Here is an 18138-nt window from a genome sequence, read left to right on the forward strand (position 1 = left end):
CATGTGTATATTTTCATCTATTTGTGGACCAAACAGAGGCTGAGAATAGGCCTCGTTGCTGCTTGTCAGTCCGGATGTGAGACATTTGACCAGCACTAAAACTAGGCTTCAGTTCAGGGTTTTCCGTGCGGGAAGGTTTAGGCGAGCAAACACCCACCAAATGGCGGGACGTGGCTGTAATCTGAGACTCGTGGCAGAAGGCGGAAATGGCCGAGGGTTCCAGTCGGTGTGTGATTCAGGGTCAAGTCTTGTTTTGTTCCGATTTAGTTCAGCCCTACGGAATTGCACCCCTTTTCCAGCCTTAGCCGCCAAAATTCCAAAAAGCTTGGTTGTCCTGCCTAGCGAGTGACAGTCCACACACTGCTGGGGTTTTCCACCATATTTTTCAATTCTTCCCCTCCACCTCTGGAAGGGTTGGACTTGGCTTTGCATCAGCACGGCCGATCCAAGTGCTTGTCTCAGCTATCACTATAACAATCTACAATCTTACTTGTTCTAACCTGCACTCATCCCTCCGATGCGGTGAAGGTTGACCGGCCCCCACCTGGTGGCTGTTCGGGGGATGTCCGTCTGTAACCCGCGGAACCCGAATGCCCTCATCTTCTCTCTGGTCGGCTCGGCTCCACTGCCCTCAGGACCACAGAACGACCAGAATGCCTTGTTTGGGGCTAGCTTGCCTGGCCAGGTTGCAGGCTTTACGCTTACACGCTTACACCAATCGGCAGGTCGGTCTCATCCTGGAATTGGGAAAAGGTCGTACAGGTGAGGGTTTAGGCAGCCATTATCATGGCGGCTTGTATGCATGCTGGCCGGACCTGCAGGATGGGCTGGGCTGGGCTCCGGTGAATAATGCAATGAGCCTCGCGGGTGGTTACATGGCCGTGACATCTCATCCCCCTTGGATCTCGCCAACAATGTTGAACACGCGGCCCGGGGAAGTTCTTGGCTCGATGCTTTTTATGTGACTCTACACACGCACCCATACACACACCCACTTTTTCATCATTCTTTGTGTCTCCTCTCGCCGATAACCAGCATCCACTGTCGATACGATGGCTTCTCTACGAGTACGGCTGCTCTTCGTCGCAGTCGCGGTGATCACACTAGCGGGTCTGTTCCTGCCCATGCACGAACTATATCTCCTCCTCCGTCTGCCCTTCGTCTGGAAGACCTCCGCCGCCGACTCGATCCTCTCTACCCAACGCGACGGATTCGACGTCACTTTCGCATCCTACGCCAACAGCAGCGGCCCCCCAGAAAACGCGCGCATCCCCAACCGCCTCCATCACGTCCACCTGGGCCCCAGTGCGCCGCGGGCGGAATGGCTGAGTGCCCGCGCACAGTGTCTGGACCATCACCCGGACTGGGAGGTGTTCCTGTGGGAGGATGAGAACGCCCGCGAGTTCGTGAAGAGCCAGTATCCGGATCTGCTGGCGATGTGGGAGGGATATCCGGCGCTGGTGCAGCGGGTGGATGCGCTGCGGTATATGGTGCTGCATACATACGGCGGTATGTCTTTTCCCTTTTCTCCAAAGAAAACAGCGAAGCACTCTTTCTAACAACGCGATGTTCAACAGGAGCAATCCTAGACATGGACCTCGCGTGCAGACAGTCCCTCGACCCCCTCCGCGAATTCGAGTTCGTGGCGCCCGCCGCGCACCCCGTGGGCATCTCGGTGGGGATGATGCTCGCGGCGCCCAACAACGCCTACGTGCGCGCGCTGGTCGACAACCTGCCCCGCTTCAACCGGCGGTGGGCGCTGCTCCCCTACATCACCATCATGTTCAGCACAGGCTGTCACTATGCCTCGTAAGTTGTTTTTCAGTCTTTCCGCCCGGACGCACAAGCCCCTAACGTAAGCTCCCCGTGGTAGGACAATCTTCACGCTGCAATCAAACCGGTCCGCCCTCCGCGTCCTGGCCGGCACCGCGGACCACCCGACCCTGCACATGCTAAACGGACACGTCAACACCCCGCTGTTCCAGCACCTAGGCACTTCGTCGTGGCACGGGCGGGATGCGCGGTGGATCAAGTTCTTCGCGCACTGCGACCAGCGCCTCTCCTTCCTCGTGGTCGTGGTGTTCCTGCTGTCCTTCGTAGGGGCCGTCTGCTTCTGCGTGGCGCGGGGGCGACGCGCCGCGCGACGACCGGATCCCACGCGCACGGAGGCGGCCAAGTCGGAGGGGAAGATGGTGTAGCTTTGTGTTTCAGTGCTCGAGGGATTTTATGTACATTAGCCCATTGTTCATATTCGTGGTATCGATCGTTATCTGTAGATTCGTGGTTGTCCCTCCAGTGCCCTAATTCCGGACCCGGTAGTTCGTACCTAGTATACTCCCCAAATGCAAACACTCCCACTAAACAACCACTGCATGAAATCCACACCCCTAAAGGGCTACTGCACGCGCACCAAATCATTGAACCACATATACCGACTAACCACCAGATACAACACGCGGTCCCACGAGTACTGGCTCGCATGCTGGGCGAACGCCGCCCGCGCCACGCGGTAGGTCTCCCACGAGCTGACCAGCAGCGCCGTGTCCTCGTAGCGGCCTGTGACCGCAAGACCAGGATCATGTTCGGGGCTCACCATCAGCGCGCGGAGGATGCGCCCGGTGAAGGGCAGCGCGGTGCGGAGCAAGTCCACCAGCGAGGCGTATTTGCGCAGCAGGAAGACGCTCTGCAGCATGTAGGCGGGCGGGGCGGTGGGGGTGGTTTGGATGAACTTTCTGCACCGTTGACTCATTAGCTGGCCCCTACCTTCTGCCAGTCGTGCATAGGGAATGAAGATTGGGGAGAGGTATCGAGAGGGGGAGGGGAATGGAAAAGCTCACCTCACACCCCCGCTCACAGCGCGGTGGTTCACATGCCCCGACACACCCCCGTCGTCGAAGGTATACAGCAGATCGATGTGCCACTGCTGCACGTACTGCGCGACGACCTCGCGGATGAGATCCTGGTCCCACCAGGCCTTGGGGTTGTCCTGCAGGTCGCCCCGGTCGAGGACGACGCAGCGCTCCGGCGCGATGCCCAGGCGGTCGCAGCTGCGGTGGATTTCCGCCTGGCGGGTGTCGCCGAGCCCGTTGTAGTTGCCGCAGGAGAGGACCAGCAGGGCGCGAGTCACCTCGGGGTTGGTGCGGTGGTAGAGGATGGTCGGGCTGAAGAAGAGGGTCTCGTCGTCCGGGTGGGCGGTCACCAGCAGGATGTTGCGGGCGCGCTGCACGCTGGCCGGCACCAGTCGGGGATCGTCCGCCAGCGGGTACGCCAGGAGCAGGTAGAATCCCACGGCACAGGAGACGAGGGCGATGGTGATCGTGGCGAGGAGACGTGGTAGGGGGCCTCGTCGGAGTGGACGTCGTAGACGGCGGAATACCGGTGGGAACTGTGCCATGGCGATGGATTGACTGTGGTGAGGAGGAAGAAAGTAGAGGAAGAGAGAGGAGCGATGGGAAGTAGAGAGAGAAAAGAAACCATGGATAAGAAGAGGCAGGCAGCCGGATGGGATGTGGAAATACGGTACTGTATGTATTGTCTGTACTGGGTACTTTATGTACTGTATGTACTGTCATTCGGTCTAGATTCGGTCACAGGAAAGTCAGGTGCGCCCCCACTACCCTCATTGACCCACTATCAATTTACTGACTACTAGGTACCTCTAAATAATCATCAAGAGAGTACTTGAAATCTTCTGAATACTCACAGAACAAATCATCAACCATCGGCCAGAACAACCACAGGTCCATCATATTCCTTTCGGCCTCGCCATAACCAAAATCCCCCACTCCACAGCAAGACAGCCCCGAAGATCAACGAGGCGTAATTCATGTTCGAAGGAGTAACCGGCTGGTAAGCGGGAAAGACCATGAAAATGCTCGTGAAGCAGAGATAAAGAATGGCGACAATGTTGACGATGATTCCCACCCGACCAAGACTCCACGGCCCCGGCTGCAGGCTATGCGGCAGCCAAATGCGACGCCACAAGAAGAAGATAATCGGAACAACATAGGAGACGTGCAGCCCGAGAACAGCGAGAGAGAGGATCGCGTTAAAAGCCGTGGTCGATCCAATATTGATCAGTCCGAATAACACGAGGAGGCCGGTGGTGGCAAGGATAGAACGTGTTGGTAGGTGGGTGTGATTGTCAACGTGGGAAAAATAAGTAGAGAATGGGAGGGCTAGATTGTTAATCAGCGTGTTGAATCCCAGAACGCAGTTGAGCAAGTCATCGTACCTCTATCCCGAGCCAGGGACAAGACCATTCGAGCGGTTGATGCCAGCAGCGCGATCGTAGCCAGCCATGCCGTGATGATGAGAACGGCGGTCATAACACAACTCGCGGCCGAAGATTGCGTTGCATTGCGGAAGATCTCAATAATCGGATATCCTGTACCAGTGTCCAGCGCGCTCTCCATGTCTCCCATGCAGAAAAGAATAGTAACAAGGTATGCGAATCCGAGGATGCCGTTGATAGCCAGGGAGCCAAGCATACAGTATGGAACGGCTGTGGTGGCGTTGGCCATCTCCTCGCACAGATGTATTGCCCCGTCGTAGCCTGTGCCAATATTTAGGATCAACGTATGAGGCCAATGGCAGACAGACAGAGCACAAACCTGTCAGAACGTAGCAGCTTGAGAGCATACCCAGACACCAGGCCAGTCCATCAGTGGACCAGCCAGTGCTATTGATGAATGTCGTAAATACGAAGTGCGCGTCATTCGTTGCCAGCGCACAAACCCACACAGCAATCAGAATAGCAACAAATCCGACCAAGTGGATCAGTAGTGAAATGGTCTCCACCAAGGATAGCAGACGACTACCCCACACATTCAGAACGGTGGCCAATCCGACCATAGCCCAGTAGATCAGTGATACATGCCAGCGCTGGGGCTGATACGTCTCGCGGGTGAGAACCACCAGGCCCTGAACCATACCGGCAGAGAGGTAAGGGGCGCTGGCAGTGAATGACACCCATCCAAAAGTCCCTGAAATGGTGTTTCTCAAAGATCAGCTGGTCGTTTTGGCCCCCTGCGGGCTAAAGAGCTCACCAATCCATCCAACAGCCCAGCTGAAGGATCTCCGCAATTGTTCTGGCGCAAATTTGGCTGTGAAATGATACTGGCCCCCTGCGGTAGGGTATCTATAGAGAAAGTAGTGTGAGCCTGGTGCACTCAATCTTCGGCAGGAGGCACTCACATCGACGCCATTTCACTCAACGACGCTGCGGTCGCAATCGAGCCAACAACTGCCACTATCCTTCTGGTCAAAACCATCCGTGAATTGACTGAGGCAGAAGAACGAACAAAGATACCCATAGACCAGCGAAACAGGACCACCACTGACAAGACCCGCTGCCATCGTACTGTACAAATTGTGGTCGTCAGCCCACTGAGTGCCATCATCTGTTCAGCGACAGCGCGGATTTACCTAGAAAAGGCCTCCCATGTTGACATCAGAACGACAGTCAGCGACAGGATTGTGAATCGAGAGAAAGGCTTCTGCTCTTCCACAGGTAAATGTCAGCATACTACCGAATGCCAGATGAATGAAGGTGCAGCTACCTGCCTTCAATTCGACCACTTCTCCAACCCCGCTGTGCACCTCATCGTCCACCTCGCCCGACTTGGCGGTGCAACTGTCGTTCGAAGCTTTCATGCTTGTAGCCATTTTGATCGAGCGATCGTACGGTGGTGAGATGCCTGACACAAACTCTGGGCGGGTAGAGCAGGCGTGTATAAGGGGAGCAGCAAATATGCATCTTAACTACAATGATCGATTCTATGTAACCCTCACAGGCCGCCAATCATCTGAATTATTGCTGGGCAGAGTTGCCACTCGCCGGGTTGGCAGCTTGAGTAGAGATAAGGTAGGTAGGTAGCACTTTATTGCTGAAATTGTACAAAAAGTGCGGGCCAGTAGGATCACGCGGCCGGGAATATCGATAGTAGCTCTTATCACTACTAGGTCGTTTGCATCCAGCATCGAATGCAGCGCCGTGATTCAATGGCAGGTAGATGAGAATATGCACAAACGAGTCGCCGAACATGGAGAATCTGGGATCAACCCTAAGAGATGGGTAGGACTAGTGAACAACAGTAGTAAAGCCTTGGCCTCTTCTCTCTCCTTTCCTTGGCAATTGTGATGGGCCTGGTTCCCCGGTTAGATTTGCCGTCAGCATTCCCAGGCAGACGATGAGTAGAATTGTTTATTTCATGGAAGTAACCAGGTTGGGCTGAAAGGCAGCTGCGCTTGTATTTGATTTGGCCGATAATGGAACTATGCGGAGACAGCTTGCTGGTATGTATATCTGAACTCAACATCCGATCACATTCCGAGTGTATCTTTGAGCACGGTGCCATCGAGAGTGTTCTTTCTTTTTTTTCTTTTTTTCTTTTTTTGGTACGAAACAGCTACCTCGCCATGCGATAATCTGATGTAGGTACCATTAAGCGCAACATCCAGGACGACCCCAAGACACTGTCTGTCCGGCTAATTTTGTCGGCGCTCCTCCTCACGCAAGTCTGAATGTGCCCGCAAAGCAATCGCAAGCAGAATGGCGCCCAGTTCATTCATCTGAACGGATGATGTTATATTCCATGGGCCGTACTCATGCATTGTAAGGCCCGTACTTCGGCCAGGCTTGTTGTTCAGATAGTCGACATAAACTTGATCGTACTCAGCAAATTAAGAAATACCTGATGCCAATTCTGGGAGACATGCACTCGCCTACCCACATTCCCTTCTATTAGTGCCCTGAAGCATGGAAGATGTTGAGAGGACTTACCGGCCAATCCTATTGAGGTTACCGTCTAGATCTGGATCCGATTTGATCCATGCTACCATTTGCGCCGCTTCCTGCATGTTGACCAATGTCCTTTTTAGACTTCGATGCACTGGTTTCACTTCGATGAGGGTGCGAACTTTCCCAGTGGGTCCATCTTCAAGATACCCATCAACTCGGGCTTCGAATGACGCATGACCGAAGTCCGCTCTGAAGGCTTATCGGTGGACAGATAAGACCTAGCTGTGAGGTACTGAGAGCAGTGGAAATTGTACGTGTAGGCTGACCTCGAGTACTCTACCAGGTACTGCTCTCCGTAAGTTACCCGGTAGTCAGCTCCGACATGCTGGGAAGACACGGACAGACATCGTCCAGTTAGGAAAGCGGTGAGAGGCGTTGCCATGCAACCCGCCAATTTAGTGGGAAACATATTTATCCAATCCTTTTCCCTCCTCTTCTCCTCTTTTGTTGAATAGACTAGCAGCCCCACTTAACTCACCTTCCCCAAAAACTGTCTCAACTATACCATGACGCTCATCGATAGACGACCTGAGCGCAAGCTTTGTCGCCAGAGACTCTGCGCCATCGAAGACAAAGTCAAGGCATTGGGTTACGGGTACTTCAGCACAGCAGATGTAGCATCGACTGGGATTCAGCTGGGCGCCCTATCTCCATGTGGCCCCGCTTCTTCGAGCCCTACAAGGGGGATATCCTCATCCAGGATGAGCACTATCTCAAGTCCGGTCCGATGTATTTGGATGATGAATTCCTCCAATCGAACGCGGGCACCGGGGTACACTGCCTATGGCAATTGGCTTGTCATGGCGTGTTCCCTCAGCGAGAGGAATTTCCTCCAGGGCCGCGCTATAGAGAGTTGGTTTCTCCTTACCCCTTCCCTCTTCCTGTCCCTCTGTCCCTTTGCCGGGAGAACAATCGTGATCAACCAACGATCTAACCCATGACCAATCGTGTCCCTAGTGTCGGGGATTTCACCAATTTCGGTCTTCTTCTGGAGAATCAGGCGCCGCGGTGGCAAGTGGAAGTGGTCTGGGACGCAGCCAACGGACAGCATCCCCATCTAAAGGTTATGGTGATTCACGATACCGATGGGAAGGATGCGGACCAGCAGCTTTTACGTGCCGAGCTGCTGACTCTGACTACGATCATCAAAGCGCGCCTGACGCATAAAGCGACTCGTGCGTATGCAGATGCCCCGGTAGGCAGCCTTTCGCCTCCTTCTTTCTCATCTATCTTGTTCGAATCCGAACATGATGATCAACGGTGACTAATGGATCGGCCAGGTGCTGCTGTTTTCTTTCTTGGACTCCCGGGTCCGGGTCATGGAGGCAAACTTTGACGGAAAGAACCTGATTCTACGCTTTTCGCGGCTCTACGACTTCCGGATCGAGGCGGAGGAGCAGTGTTCACTCGTGGTCTTCTTGACCAAGTGGTGGATGGGTCAATCGATTGATACAGGACTGCTTTGAGAGGCTCTTATCCTTTTTTTGTGTGTTTTTACGGAGTCTAAATCGGATTTTTAGCGCTGGAGTTTCGGATCTTTGGGCAGACGTTGGAGCGACTATGGCTGGATTGTACATAGACTTTGGCGCGGGAATTGGGTGAAAATCTTTCAATTACGTTGCGGTCATGTTGTAAGGCACACCTTGCCTTGGTTCTGCCTCAGGCAACAGGCCGACACTCGGGACGCAGATAGCCGCACAGTTAGCCAATAGGATATCCAGCAGTTATCCAGGGAGCTTATCTCCGCTCGGCATTGAAGCGGAATGCGGGGAAGAAGACAGATTGAATACAGTGTCTCTTTGCGTCCTGGTCTTTGGGTCATTCATCATAGTTCGGTACAGTCTCTTATCCTGAGCTTTTTCACTTCCACCGAGGTCGCAACCGAAGCTGCTTTACACATTTCCAATGTCAACCCTGCAACCAGTCTCTCGTCGTAGAGTTAAAGCTCGGAGTGAGTGCGACCTGCTACCCAGTGCAGCGGTGTCTACCAGTGTGTTCGAACTAACTTATTGCTCATTCAAGCTGGCTGCCTCCGGTGCAAGCAGAGAGTAGGGAGACTCGTCAGACCGGAGCTCCATGTGCCCTGCTAACCAAATCTACACAGCGAATCAAGTGTGACGAAACGGTACCGGCGTGTACCCAATGTACGCGGAAGAACTTTGACTGTCCGGGGTACAGACGACCCTTGAAGTGGTCCTCCAAGTATGAGGTGGAAATGGCCATCGCGCACTCACCCACCGAGCTGCAAGAGACCATGGAAACATTGCAAGCACATTTCATTCAGTCGAGAAGGTCAAACGACTCCATAGTCAATGCTCATCGAGCTGAAGCCGCTCACCGAACCCAAGCTGACACCGAGTCACCATTCTGCATTGATGAAGACAATATCTCCACTCTATCGACCAGAGGGAGTCCCACTACCAGCGAGCTAATGAGGTTGGCCAACCTACGTCAGGTCTACACAACTCTGGAAGATGACGACACAGCTCTGCTACGCCACTATTTCTCCAAGGTCTGTCCAGTGAACTCCTGTTTTGACTCGCACAAGAACTTCTTCCGCATGGAGCTCGGAGCCCTGATAAGCTCTCGTCCACTGATCCACTCCTGTGTCCTGGCCATGTCAGCCGCTCATCTCACCCCAATACGAGGTGATATGGTGACCACCTTGACCCACCGATCAACAGCACTAGCCTGTCTGAAAGCGGAGATAGAGGCAGTGTCTACCCTGCGTCGGAGAGAGAGCGCATCGTCACTGGATAGGACCGTCGAGATGCTTCTTGGTAGCATACTTTTGGGAATGACTGAGGTAAGTCATCCGCTCTATCCTTGCACCACCACAATTGACAGCTTGAGATAGGGATGGCATGATCCGATGCAGCTAGGTATCACTCATCTATACGGCGCCCGTGTCTTATATCGCAAATGGCTGTCAGCCTCTACGATACCAGGCCCATCCTCCCGAGTGAAAGCTTGTCCTCGAACCAGAAGTCTGATCACTGGTCTCATGGTCTACTGGGAAGCAGTGACTTCCTTCGTCCACACTCAACCGTTGGACGCAACCGCCTACTTAGCGGGCGATGAGCCGCCCACCATCTACGTCAACCCCTGGACCGGCATTTGTACGCGATTGTTTGCCTGCCTGGCTAAGATCGGCACCCTGACAAGACACCGGTCTCTGCTTCGTCAGATGTCTGTCGCCGCCCCCTCAGCGAGTGGGTGGGAGCAAGCCAGCACCGAGATGATCGTACACGCTCGACGCGTTGAAACCACGCTCCTCCGCTACCAAGTCCCTGGGCAGGAGCAGATAGAAGACCCAGTGGATGCAAGAACTCCTGTCGACCACCTGCAACGACTGGCCCGGATTTATCAACAGATAAGCCTCCTCCAACTGTACATGACCTTCCCCGACCTCCATGCGGGGTCGAAGGACGAAACGCTGCTGCATGGCCAGGCTTCGTGGGCATCGAGTCGGACCCACCGTATTCTAACCCTGGCCACGAATGTTCTGGCCGCTATCGGAGTCCTTCCCACCACCTCCGGCGTCTACTGCCTGCTCACGATACCGCTGATTATTGCCGGGAGCGCTCTGCAGATTCCTGTGTGCCCTGCCCCGCAGCCACACGAGACTGGTCAACCCTCACCAGATATCCTGAGCTCCACCCTGCAGGAAGATGCCTATCTCTTCTGGCGGAACTTTGTGCGTGAGCGCATCGAGACCACCCACCGAATCATTGGCGTTGCCGCCATCCCCCGGGCGCAGGAGATTCTGGACCGGGTCTGGTTCCTGTCCGATGTACGGAGGGTTGCAGACGAGCCTGGTGGGGATTTCGAGTACGTCCAGTGGACGGAAGTGATGGCTGCCGAGCGATTGGAGACAATCTTTGGCTAGCATTGTCTAAGGGTGGCATCGACTGCCAATATCGATGAAGATGGTTCGGATTATTGCATACACAGCCTGAGGCTATTGACGCTAGCCGCATTTGGTCAAATAGTGCGTCAAGGAACAAGATGCGATTGGTTGTATGTGCTCCATACTGGCGCTAGTCCTTTTTCAACGATCATCTTTGAAACCAGTAGATACTGCCAGCAACCTTGAAGTCTTCCTATACACGCTAAGCGAGCAAATTGATACACGCAGTCTTGAAGCCACTTGGTTGTCTCGAATGCTTCACTACATGAATCGCTAGTCATCGAGTGGTGATATACTATTAGCAACCGTCCGACTACCATGTGCCGATCCAAGACCCGGACATCTAATTATATAAACCGCCGTTCACACGGTAGAGTATCACAGACAAAGCACACCACAACCACCATTAAACACCCACCATGGTCCTCCAAGTCAAAAGCAAGGTCGAAGCCCACAAGCTTCCCAACTACGGCAGCATCTCGAATGTCTTCTTCGGTCAGCCCTTTGCCCCAACACCCCCCTAGGAGTCTGATAACATCACGGGCTGAAAAACGAAAAAGACGACCTCCTCGGAACAGAGAAGCGCGAATTGGGAAATCCAATAGTTGGCTCCTGGTTCCGAATCGAAAAAGGTCCAGAAGCAACACCCCCAGAGTATACCTACGATGAAGTTGGAGTAGTCATTGAGGGTGAGTGCACGAGCCGCATGTTCCTGGAACCGAAGCCTAGGTTAGCTGATTGGAACCACTCGGTAGGAGAGATCAACCTTCGTGACGAAACTGGACAGATCGCCACCGTCAGACCAGGCGATACGTTCTTCTTTCCTCGAGGTAGCACCATCACCTTTTCCTCGGATAGTTACGGGGTGGCGTGGAAGTGTGGGGGGCGTTTGCCGGCTAAACTCTGAGTAAACTGGGGAGTGCCATGTACCCTTGAATACATTGTACATCCATTGTCATGTATCACAGAAACAAATAATGATCCTCTGCCGACGGGGAAATATCGGCTATCCTCGAACACTATGACTTGTACAGTGTACGATAGGGCAATCAACATCTCGATAGACCAGCAAGGCTGAATGTAATCGCAACAATTTATGGTCAGGCGTATGTGTCAACATAGTTCCTTATCACTGGGCACTATATTAAGGATTCCCAGAGATACGCAGGTTAAGATGTTCCACATGCTTTTCTTGATCTGCGACTGTACTCCACCTCAGGGTTCTGAGCTAGCCTTACCGGATTCGGCAAAAAAGTGCGTTGGACTCTCTCGCGTCACCCGCAGCGCGATCAACGTGCATACATGAGGAGTACGAGGTATATTCAGCTGAGCGATAACAATTTGCAAGTCCGCATGAACTCGAGATGCTTTCGGGATGCGCGGGCGCCGAAGTGCTCTATGGAATGGCATGACGCGGTCACCAATCCTTTTCTTATGACATTATTTAGCGAAGCCGGATCTCTGGTTCTATGCCTTGAAAACCGCTTCTCCGTATTATCAACCACACTCGCAACATGTCTCGCTCAAAAGAGGGCTTCCTATGGACTCCCACCGAAACGACCTCTGGCCTGCCCACGGATGCAGTGCAACCAAGCTCCCCGACCCTCCGCAACCGCTATGACGTGATCGTCATCGGCGCTGGGTTCGCGGGCCTCACCGCAGCCCGCGACCTGAGTCAGAAGCACGGTCTGGCCGTTCTCCTGGTGGAAGCCCGCGATCGCATCGGCGGGCGCACATGGACGGCCCGAGTGCTCGGGGAGGAGATCGAAATGGGCGGCACCTGGGTGCACTGGAACCAGCCGCATCTCTACGCCGAGCTACATCGGTACGGACTGCGCCGGAACCTGAAGACCTCCGCGGGGACCTACGCGCCCCATGAGCAGTTGTTCAAGTCGTCAGGCGGTGCGGTGGAGAAGGTTTCCCACGAGCAATATGGACCGGTTCTGGAGCGTGTGGCGCAGAGGGTCTTCGCGATCGACGGGTTGGACAGTCGGGCCTTGATGCCGTATCCCCATGACCCGCTGCGGACGCCCACACCGTGGAAGAAGTACGATCATCTCAGTGTTCAGGACCGATTGGATCAGCTGGCAGACTTGGGTCAATGGGAGAAGGAGTTGTTCGCGTCCAACGTTAGCACGTTCGGCAGTGCCCCGGCGAAGGAGACAGGGTTCACCGACGCACTGCGCTGGTTTGCGCTCGGGGGTCACAGCATGGCGGGAGTGTTCGAGCTGGCAGGGATTTACAAGCTGGGTCGGGGCGGGATGACCTCCCTTGCTCGGGCGATTCTCAGCGAGTATGCCGGGGACATTAGTTTTAGCACGGTTGTCGCCGAAGTGAACCATGTGGTGGATGGTGTTGAGGTGCACACGAAGGATGGACGGAGGTTCCGAGCTGGCGCGGTCATCTCAACGATCCCACTGTAAGTCCTCTCGTCGCGTATGTTCCGGCAGTGTAAATGCAGTTGCTAACGCACAGCCAGGAACTGTCTCGGCGACATCCGATTTAACCCTTCCCTCTCGCCCCTTCGTCAAACCGCCGTGAGCCAAGGCCACATCAACCGCGGCGCAAAGATCCACTTCAAGCTACGTGAAACGCTGCCCGGCTGGTTCTGGACGGCCAATGACGCCAGCGACTCGGAGTTCGTCTTTGCGTTCTCGGACCACAACGGCACCCAGCCTTCGGGACCATCGGGCACCTGGTGCATAGGCTTCGGGTACAATGGGCATTTGACCCAGAAGACCGACAGTGAGTATATCGTGCAAAGGTTCAAGCGGGATATCAAGCCCGGTGTCACTGTTGAAGCATACGCGACCCATGACTGGATGAACGACCCGTATTCCAAGGGCGTGTGGGCCTGCTGGGGCCCCAACAGTGCATCGGCCCATCTGCAAGAGCTCCAGAAACCGCACGGTCGCATTCTTTTCGCAAGTGCGGACTGGGCGGATGGTTGGCGGGGCTTTGTCGATGGAGCCATCGAGCGAGGTCAGGTAGCTGTTCGGGATACTGTGCGGCTGTTGAAGGATATTTCCACGGTGTCTGCCAAACTGTAACTGAAGATGCCGTTGCGAACTTGGACCTTGCCTTGAGGTAAAGCCTGCTTTGTTACCTGAATGGTGTGTAACAAACCATCTGCCACAAAACACAAGGCTAAAGGGCAATGAAGGTCAGATTAGCAGCATAGAAGATAAAATGAGATAAAGTACTAGGCTTACCACCACACCTCAAACTTATTGAGTAGGAATGAATTCTGTCGTCCTTAACGTTTGTGATGTATTGCCTCGGGGCTCTACATCAGGCCCGGAGAGACATGAAGCAAATTAGAAATTGGTCGGCAAAGACAGATCTAAGAAGTCATCGAAGGCAAGATCTAGGTCGGTCATGTCACCTATCGCCCAATCGTGGTCTCCGGTATAGTATACAACGGGTTCTTGTGCCACGGGCGCATAAGTCACGTTCATTGACATACTTTCTTCGTCTCCAGTCGCGGCGGGAGCCGCTCGCGTACGCTTATTCCGAGTCGCTTGTGGAGACTGCACGGCAGGCCCATGCACATCGAGTTCATCCCCGTACAAGCCTGGATCACTCTCGTGGATTTGCTGGAGAGCTTTGCGGCCCAACCGGGCCATCGCTTCGGCAGAGTACCACGAGACACTCAAGCCCTCAAGAAGTGAACAACACGCGTCGATGTCGGTTGCAGCTCGTTTTCGATGGGTGATAAGATTGCTGGACCGGTATTGGCGATAGGACACGCTCATGGACAATCCGACTGCATACGATACGATCGGCAAAGGAGGCAAGTCCTCGGAACACTCTCGCGCCACGATGGATTGAACGCGAATGGCTGCGAGACCTCGTTGGTTGCGTGCAAAGTTGTGCGATTCGGAGGTCGCGTTATCCATCGTTCGGTGAAAGACAATTGCGACTGCTTGGTAATAGAGCTCCAAAAGTTCTGCACAAAGATAAGGATAAATCCCGTCAGTCTCTCTCTACCGCGACAGTACCTACATCGCTCCATTCGGGATAAGAAGAAAAAATCACTCACCCAAGGAGGCAAAGCCAAGTTCCTCGCCGAAAGGGCCCACTATTTCCTCAAAGCTGGGAAATGGTTTCTCTGCCCTTTGCTCGTGGTTGGTTCCGGGTCGGTAGAATAAGATAGCCTCGGACAAGAGTTCCGAGATCCTGAACCAGACGTCAAAGGCGGTTGTAGGGGTTTGGGGGGCATTCATTGCGCTGCACGGCCTCTCTATACTAATATCATGGTCGTTGATCAGGGCCGGGCGACCAAACATCGATGCAAGAAGCTTGTCCAGGGTCCATAGACTCCAGAAAAGCTTGAGATGTACAAAGTCGGCATCACCCGGTCGCTTGAGGTGCATGCCCACGGTTTGTGCTTGATGAATGGCCTGCGAGAGATGCATCGACGCAATTTCCGATCCTTCGGAGTTCTCACAGTGCAAGGCCATCAATGCGAGCACTCGAATCCTGGTCACACGATCCTGCTCGAGCCCTTCGGTCAGCGCATCTTCGAGTCCTTGGTAGACTTCCGTACAGAACACTCGAGGCGACACCACGGCGGCATTCTCGGTCAAGTAAAGATGCGGAGCAGCAGCTCTTGCCTTGGCTGCAATTAGACAGATTGCTCGCTCCAGGAAGGGGGAGGAGATAGCTATGCGTGGATCGACGATGGGCAGGATGTGGTTGACCTGGGAAAAATAGATGCCGAAGAGTGGAAGGCGGGTGGATGAAGGCAGTGGCCTACAGGCCTTCATTGCAGACTCGAACCGTCGACGAATTAAAGTGTCCAACACATGAGGCGGATACACTTCCCCTGCGGGATACGTTGGCGCTGGGTTGCTCATGTCATCGGTAGCATTCCTCGATGGATCCCCTCCACTTTCAACGCCAGAGGCAGGAATCCAGAGTCCCACTCGGTCGCGTAGAGGGGTAGAATTGGTACCCCCTGCCAGTCTTTCTCGGATCACAGCCTCCGGATTCATCTCGCCAACAAAACGAGCCGGCAGAATGGCATCTGGTGTTGTCGAAGCCCGAGACGGATGCTGGGGTCGCGTTGCGGTGGGGCTGGGTCCGGCCTGTCTTCGACGCATGCGACTGGAATTTGGCTGCGTACCAGCATGCTGACAGCGTTTCTTCGATCGGCAGAGAGAATGTGTCAGTGCTGCCATACTTTCGCAAGATGCCGCGGCTTCAGTGAGCGGCTACACACCTTTTTCCGCTGGCAAAGGTCGCAGGCTCTCAACGCCCTCTTTCGAGAGCGGGTTTGTGGGGAGTCGGCTAGCCAGGTCACCTCCATCTTGATCTGGAGGGAGTGAAGGATAGGGGACTCCAATCGGCCAGAGAATGGCTATGAAGCAAGCTAGAGGCTTGTTAATGCTTGTCAATGCTTGTCATCAATGCATTGTGACTAAGTTACTGACTGCTTGTTAATGAGAGCGAGCAGTGGAAAAAGGCGCAGGCGCGGGAGGCGGCAGCCGAGCGGGAAAATTTCCTCAAGGGGAAATAGCCGCTCTGCGGGCCGCCATCTCGGCGGGAAAGTTTCCTGAATGGGCAGGGAAGGTGGGGCCGCATGCAGGGCGAATCTATCAGTTGCAGTCCGAGAAACAAGGGTTAAAGGAACGAAGATTATCGGTTATTGCTTGGGGATAGACGTACAATCAGTACAGTTCAACGCCCTTTATCCTTGAGCGACGATGTCGGACCACGGCTGTAATCTACACTTCGAATTGGAGTATGTCCTCTAACCTGCTACGAGCCCTTCTATGAAACAGTGTTTAACTTGTGAGCTGCCATAGCGTAAATGCCCATAGGGTCTTTCTGCCGGCAGAAGGCAGCCTCATCTCGGAGAGTCCTCACATCACGGGCAAGTTGGTCTTGAGTCTAGCGCAGCCCATGCGGATAGGATCGATCGACGTTCAACTGCGGGGAATCATGAAGCGACGGTACGTGTTACAAGCAGCCTAGCTCACATATTGTCACCGAAGATCAGGCTGATGCATTAGCATCCCCAGATGGGGCAGCTTCGAGAGGTCCCAGACGTTGACCCAAAGCTGCACCGAGTCGGTTATCTTCCAGCGCAGTTGGCAGCTGATGCGGACAACCGTCTTCCAATCCCGCATCTATGCCCCGGGCAGACATGAGATACCTTTGAGCCTTGCGCTAGGATCAGGAGAGCATATGCGAGAGTCCGTGGACGGCGTGGAAGGCTATTCGGTCTCGTATCTGCTGATTGGACGCGTGACGAGGAAATTTGCGAGCGATCTGACATGCCACAAGAACATCAAGGTGTATCGCAGCCATGCGCCCAGTGAGTGGTACTCTTCTGCCACTGCACATGTGGGTTTCTCTTCATTTTGGACGGACGGAGACAAGCAGCCCCTGACCCTGCTATTTCACAGACTTTGGACAACGAGTGGCCGGGCAAAATCCGATATTCCATCAGCATTCCTGCCACTCAGATACCCTTTGGATCGGATCTATGCCCTCGGATACAAATCTCCCCATTGACCGAGGGTCTTCAGATTGAAAGCATTACAGTCGAAGTCGTTGAGACTCACCACTTTGCGCCAAATCCATCTTTCGACGGTGGGTTTGTGAAACGAATTGATCGCTCGCGCGCAGTATGTGGAAAGGAGTTCTCGTCTACAAAAGACGGGGATATCTCAACCCAGGAGATTGAGGGCGGATTTGAAGTTGCACCGCTCGTCGCCTTGCCGACATCGATTTACGACTGCGCCCAGGCGGTGCAATCCTCCCACTTCGATATCACCCACAACGTGATCGTCACCATCCGAATCATCAACATGGACGGACACGTGTCGTCGGTAAGTGCATTGGACTTTGATGGTGAAAAGATTTGCGCTAAACTCCAGCGGTCAGGTCCGTGCCTTGATACCCGTTGTAATCTTCATGCATAATGTGGATATCACCCAGCTCAAGGCATCATCCCTCTATTCCAGACATATCATTCCTCCGGTGTATGGCAAACACCAAGAGGACCCATTGATTGCTGAAAGGGAAAACATGGAAGACCAGTCACGGGTATGCTCACCTGTAATATCGAGATGTTCTTCGCCGTGCGGGCACATGCCACTAGACTCTGGGTGGGTCGATATTGAAGAGCTGAGCAGGACACCGAGCTATACCTCTGCTGTCGACAGACTAATATTACTGCAGGGGCCTTTACCACCTCCATACGTATGAAGGCCGATTGAACCAGAGAGTTTAAAATTCAGATTCGAAGTAGAACTTGCCATAAGCCAAAGCTTTTCTTTATGGTAATTGGTCTAACAGGTGGTCAGTTGGGAGCTATGTCACAACTCGGGGGCGAATGTCAACGAAAATGATTATGTATTCAAGGGGGCTTGCTTATACGCAAGCAATCTGCGCTGTCTAGATATTTTCTGGACTC

The 18138-nt window shown here is 53.9% G+C and overlaps 10 protein-coding genes across 10 annotated transcripts; 7 read left to right on the forward strand and 3 right to left on the reverse strand.

Moving 5' to 3' along the window:
- The first annotated feature begins 354 nt into the window (after positions 1-354).
- On the forward strand, positions 355-1091 carry BO66DRAFT_136265 (uncharacterized protein). The gene has a single exon (XM_025642023.1). The coding sequence runs from the start codon at positions 591-593 to the stop codon at positions 963-965; it is 375 nt and encodes a 124-aa protein (XP_025501740.1). The 5' UTR covers positions 355-590; the 3' UTR covers positions 966-1091.
- Positions 910-2479, forward strand: BO66DRAFT_136251 (glycosyltransferase family 32 protein). Its single transcript, XM_025642022.1, has 3 exons — positions 910-1509; positions 1578-1809; positions 1874-2479. The coding sequence occupies exons 1-3, from the start codon at positions 1053-1055 to the stop codon at positions 2196-2198; spliced, it is 1014 nt and encodes a 337-aa protein (XP_025501741.1). The 5' UTR covers positions 910-1052; the 3' UTR covers positions 2199-2479.
- Positions 2396-3394, reverse strand: BO66DRAFT_327834 (PIG-L family deacetylase; the record flags this gene model as incomplete). Its single annotated transcript, XM_025643970.1, has 2 exons — positions 2396-2732; positions 2838-3394. 2 exons carry the CDS (start codon positions 3392-3394, stop codon positions 2396-2398), a joined length of 894 nt encoding a protein of 297 aa, XP_025501742.1.
- A 320-nt stretch (positions 3395-3714) lies between these two features.
- Positions 3715-5667, reverse strand: BO66DRAFT_413144 (putative GABA permease; the record flags this gene model as incomplete). Its single annotated transcript, XM_025649399.1, has 8 exons — positions 3715-4178; positions 4235-4555; positions 4614-4985; positions 5049-5140; positions 5197-5251; positions 5304-5362; positions 5428-5498; positions 5566-5667. The coding sequence occupies 8 exons, from the start codon at positions 5665-5667 to the stop codon at positions 3715-3717; spliced, it is 1536 nt and encodes a 511-aa protein (XP_025501743.1).
- A 1787-nt stretch (positions 5668-7454) lies between these two features.
- Positions 7455-8268, forward strand: BO66DRAFT_440580 (uncharacterized protein; the record flags this gene model as incomplete). Its single annotated transcript, XM_025651269.1, has 3 exons — positions 7455-7654; positions 7760-7997; positions 8083-8268. 3 exons carry the CDS (start codon positions 7455-7457, stop codon positions 8266-8268), a joined length of 624 nt encoding a protein of 207 aa, XP_025501744.1.
- Positions 8269-8707: 439 nt separating this feature from the next.
- Positions 8708-10691, forward strand: BO66DRAFT_378254 (Zn(II)2Cys6 transcription factor; the record flags this gene model as incomplete). The annotated part of the gene is made up of 4 exons (XM_025645781.1): positions 8708-8753; positions 8825-8850; positions 8907-9612; positions 9826-10691. 4 exons carry the CDS (start codon positions 8708-8710, stop codon positions 10689-10691), a joined length of 1644 nt encoding a protein of 547 aa, XP_025501745.1.
- Positions 10692-11131: 440 nt separating this feature from the next.
- On the forward strand, positions 11132-11619 carry BO66DRAFT_440582 (uncharacterized protein; the record flags this gene model as incomplete). The annotated part of the gene is made up of 3 exons (XM_025651270.1): positions 11132-11207; positions 11273-11401; positions 11468-11619. 3 exons carry the CDS (start codon positions 11132-11134, stop codon positions 11617-11619), a joined length of 357 nt encoding a protein of 118 aa, XP_025501746.1.
- A 607-nt stretch (positions 11620-12226) lies between these two features.
- Positions 12227-13762, forward strand: BO66DRAFT_413146 (flavin-containing amine oxidase; the record flags this gene model as incomplete). Its single annotated transcript, XM_025649400.1, has 2 exons — positions 12227-13131; positions 13192-13762. 2 exons carry the CDS (start codon positions 12227-12229, stop codon positions 13760-13762), a joined length of 1476 nt encoding a protein of 491 aa, XP_025501747.1.
- A 267-nt stretch (positions 13763-14029) lies between these two features.
- BO66DRAFT_456176 (fungal specific transcription factor domain-containing protein) lies at positions 14030-16023 on the reverse strand (the record flags this gene model as incomplete). Its single annotated transcript, XM_025652124.1, has 3 exons — positions 14030-14661; positions 14755-15821; positions 15935-16023. The coding sequence occupies 3 exons, from the start codon at positions 16021-16023 to the stop codon at positions 14030-14032; spliced, it is 1788 nt and encodes a 595-aa protein (XP_025501748.1).
- Positions 16024-16420: 397 nt separating this feature from the next.
- On the forward strand, positions 16421-17941 carry BO66DRAFT_440585 (arrestin C-terminal domain-containing protein; the record flags this gene model as incomplete). Its single annotated transcript, XM_025651271.1, has 7 exons — positions 16421-16458; positions 16538-16669; positions 16739-17063; positions 17126-17551; positions 17607-17768; positions 17824-17830; positions 17904-17941. The coding sequence occupies 7 exons, from the start codon at positions 16421-16423 to the stop codon at positions 17939-17941; spliced, it is 1128 nt and encodes a 375-aa protein (XP_025501749.1).
- Between the last annotated feature and the right edge of the window lie 197 nt (positions 17942-18138).

The sequence above is a fragment of the Aspergillus aculeatinus genome (assembly GCF_003184765.1).
Source record: "Aspergillus aculeatinus CBS 121060 unplaced genomic scaffold BO66scaffold_38, whole genome shotgun sequence".
NCBI lineage: Eukaryota > Fungi > Ascomycota > Eurotiomycetes > Eurotiales > Aspergillaceae > Aspergillus > Aspergillus aculeatinus.

Excerpts from the sequence above, each read along its gene's own strand:
- BO66DRAFT_136265 (XM_025642023.1), top strand. The coding sequence starts at position 591 with ATGCCCTCATCTTCTCTCTGGTCGGCTCGGCTCCACTGCCCTCAGGAC.
- BO66DRAFT_136251 (XM_025642022.1), top strand. The coding sequence starts at position 1,053 with ATGGCTTCTCTACGAGTACGGCTGCTCTTCGTCGCAGTCGCGGTGATC. Across the intron at positions 1,510-1,577 it reads GGTGCTGCATACATACGGCG|GAGCAATCCTAGACATGGAC; the intron begins GTATGTCTTTTC and ends GATGTTCAACAG. Across the intron at positions 1,810-1,873 it reads ACAGGCTGTCACTATGCCTC|GACAATCTTCACGCTGCAAT; the intron begins GTAAGTTGTTTT and ends TCCCCGTGGTAG.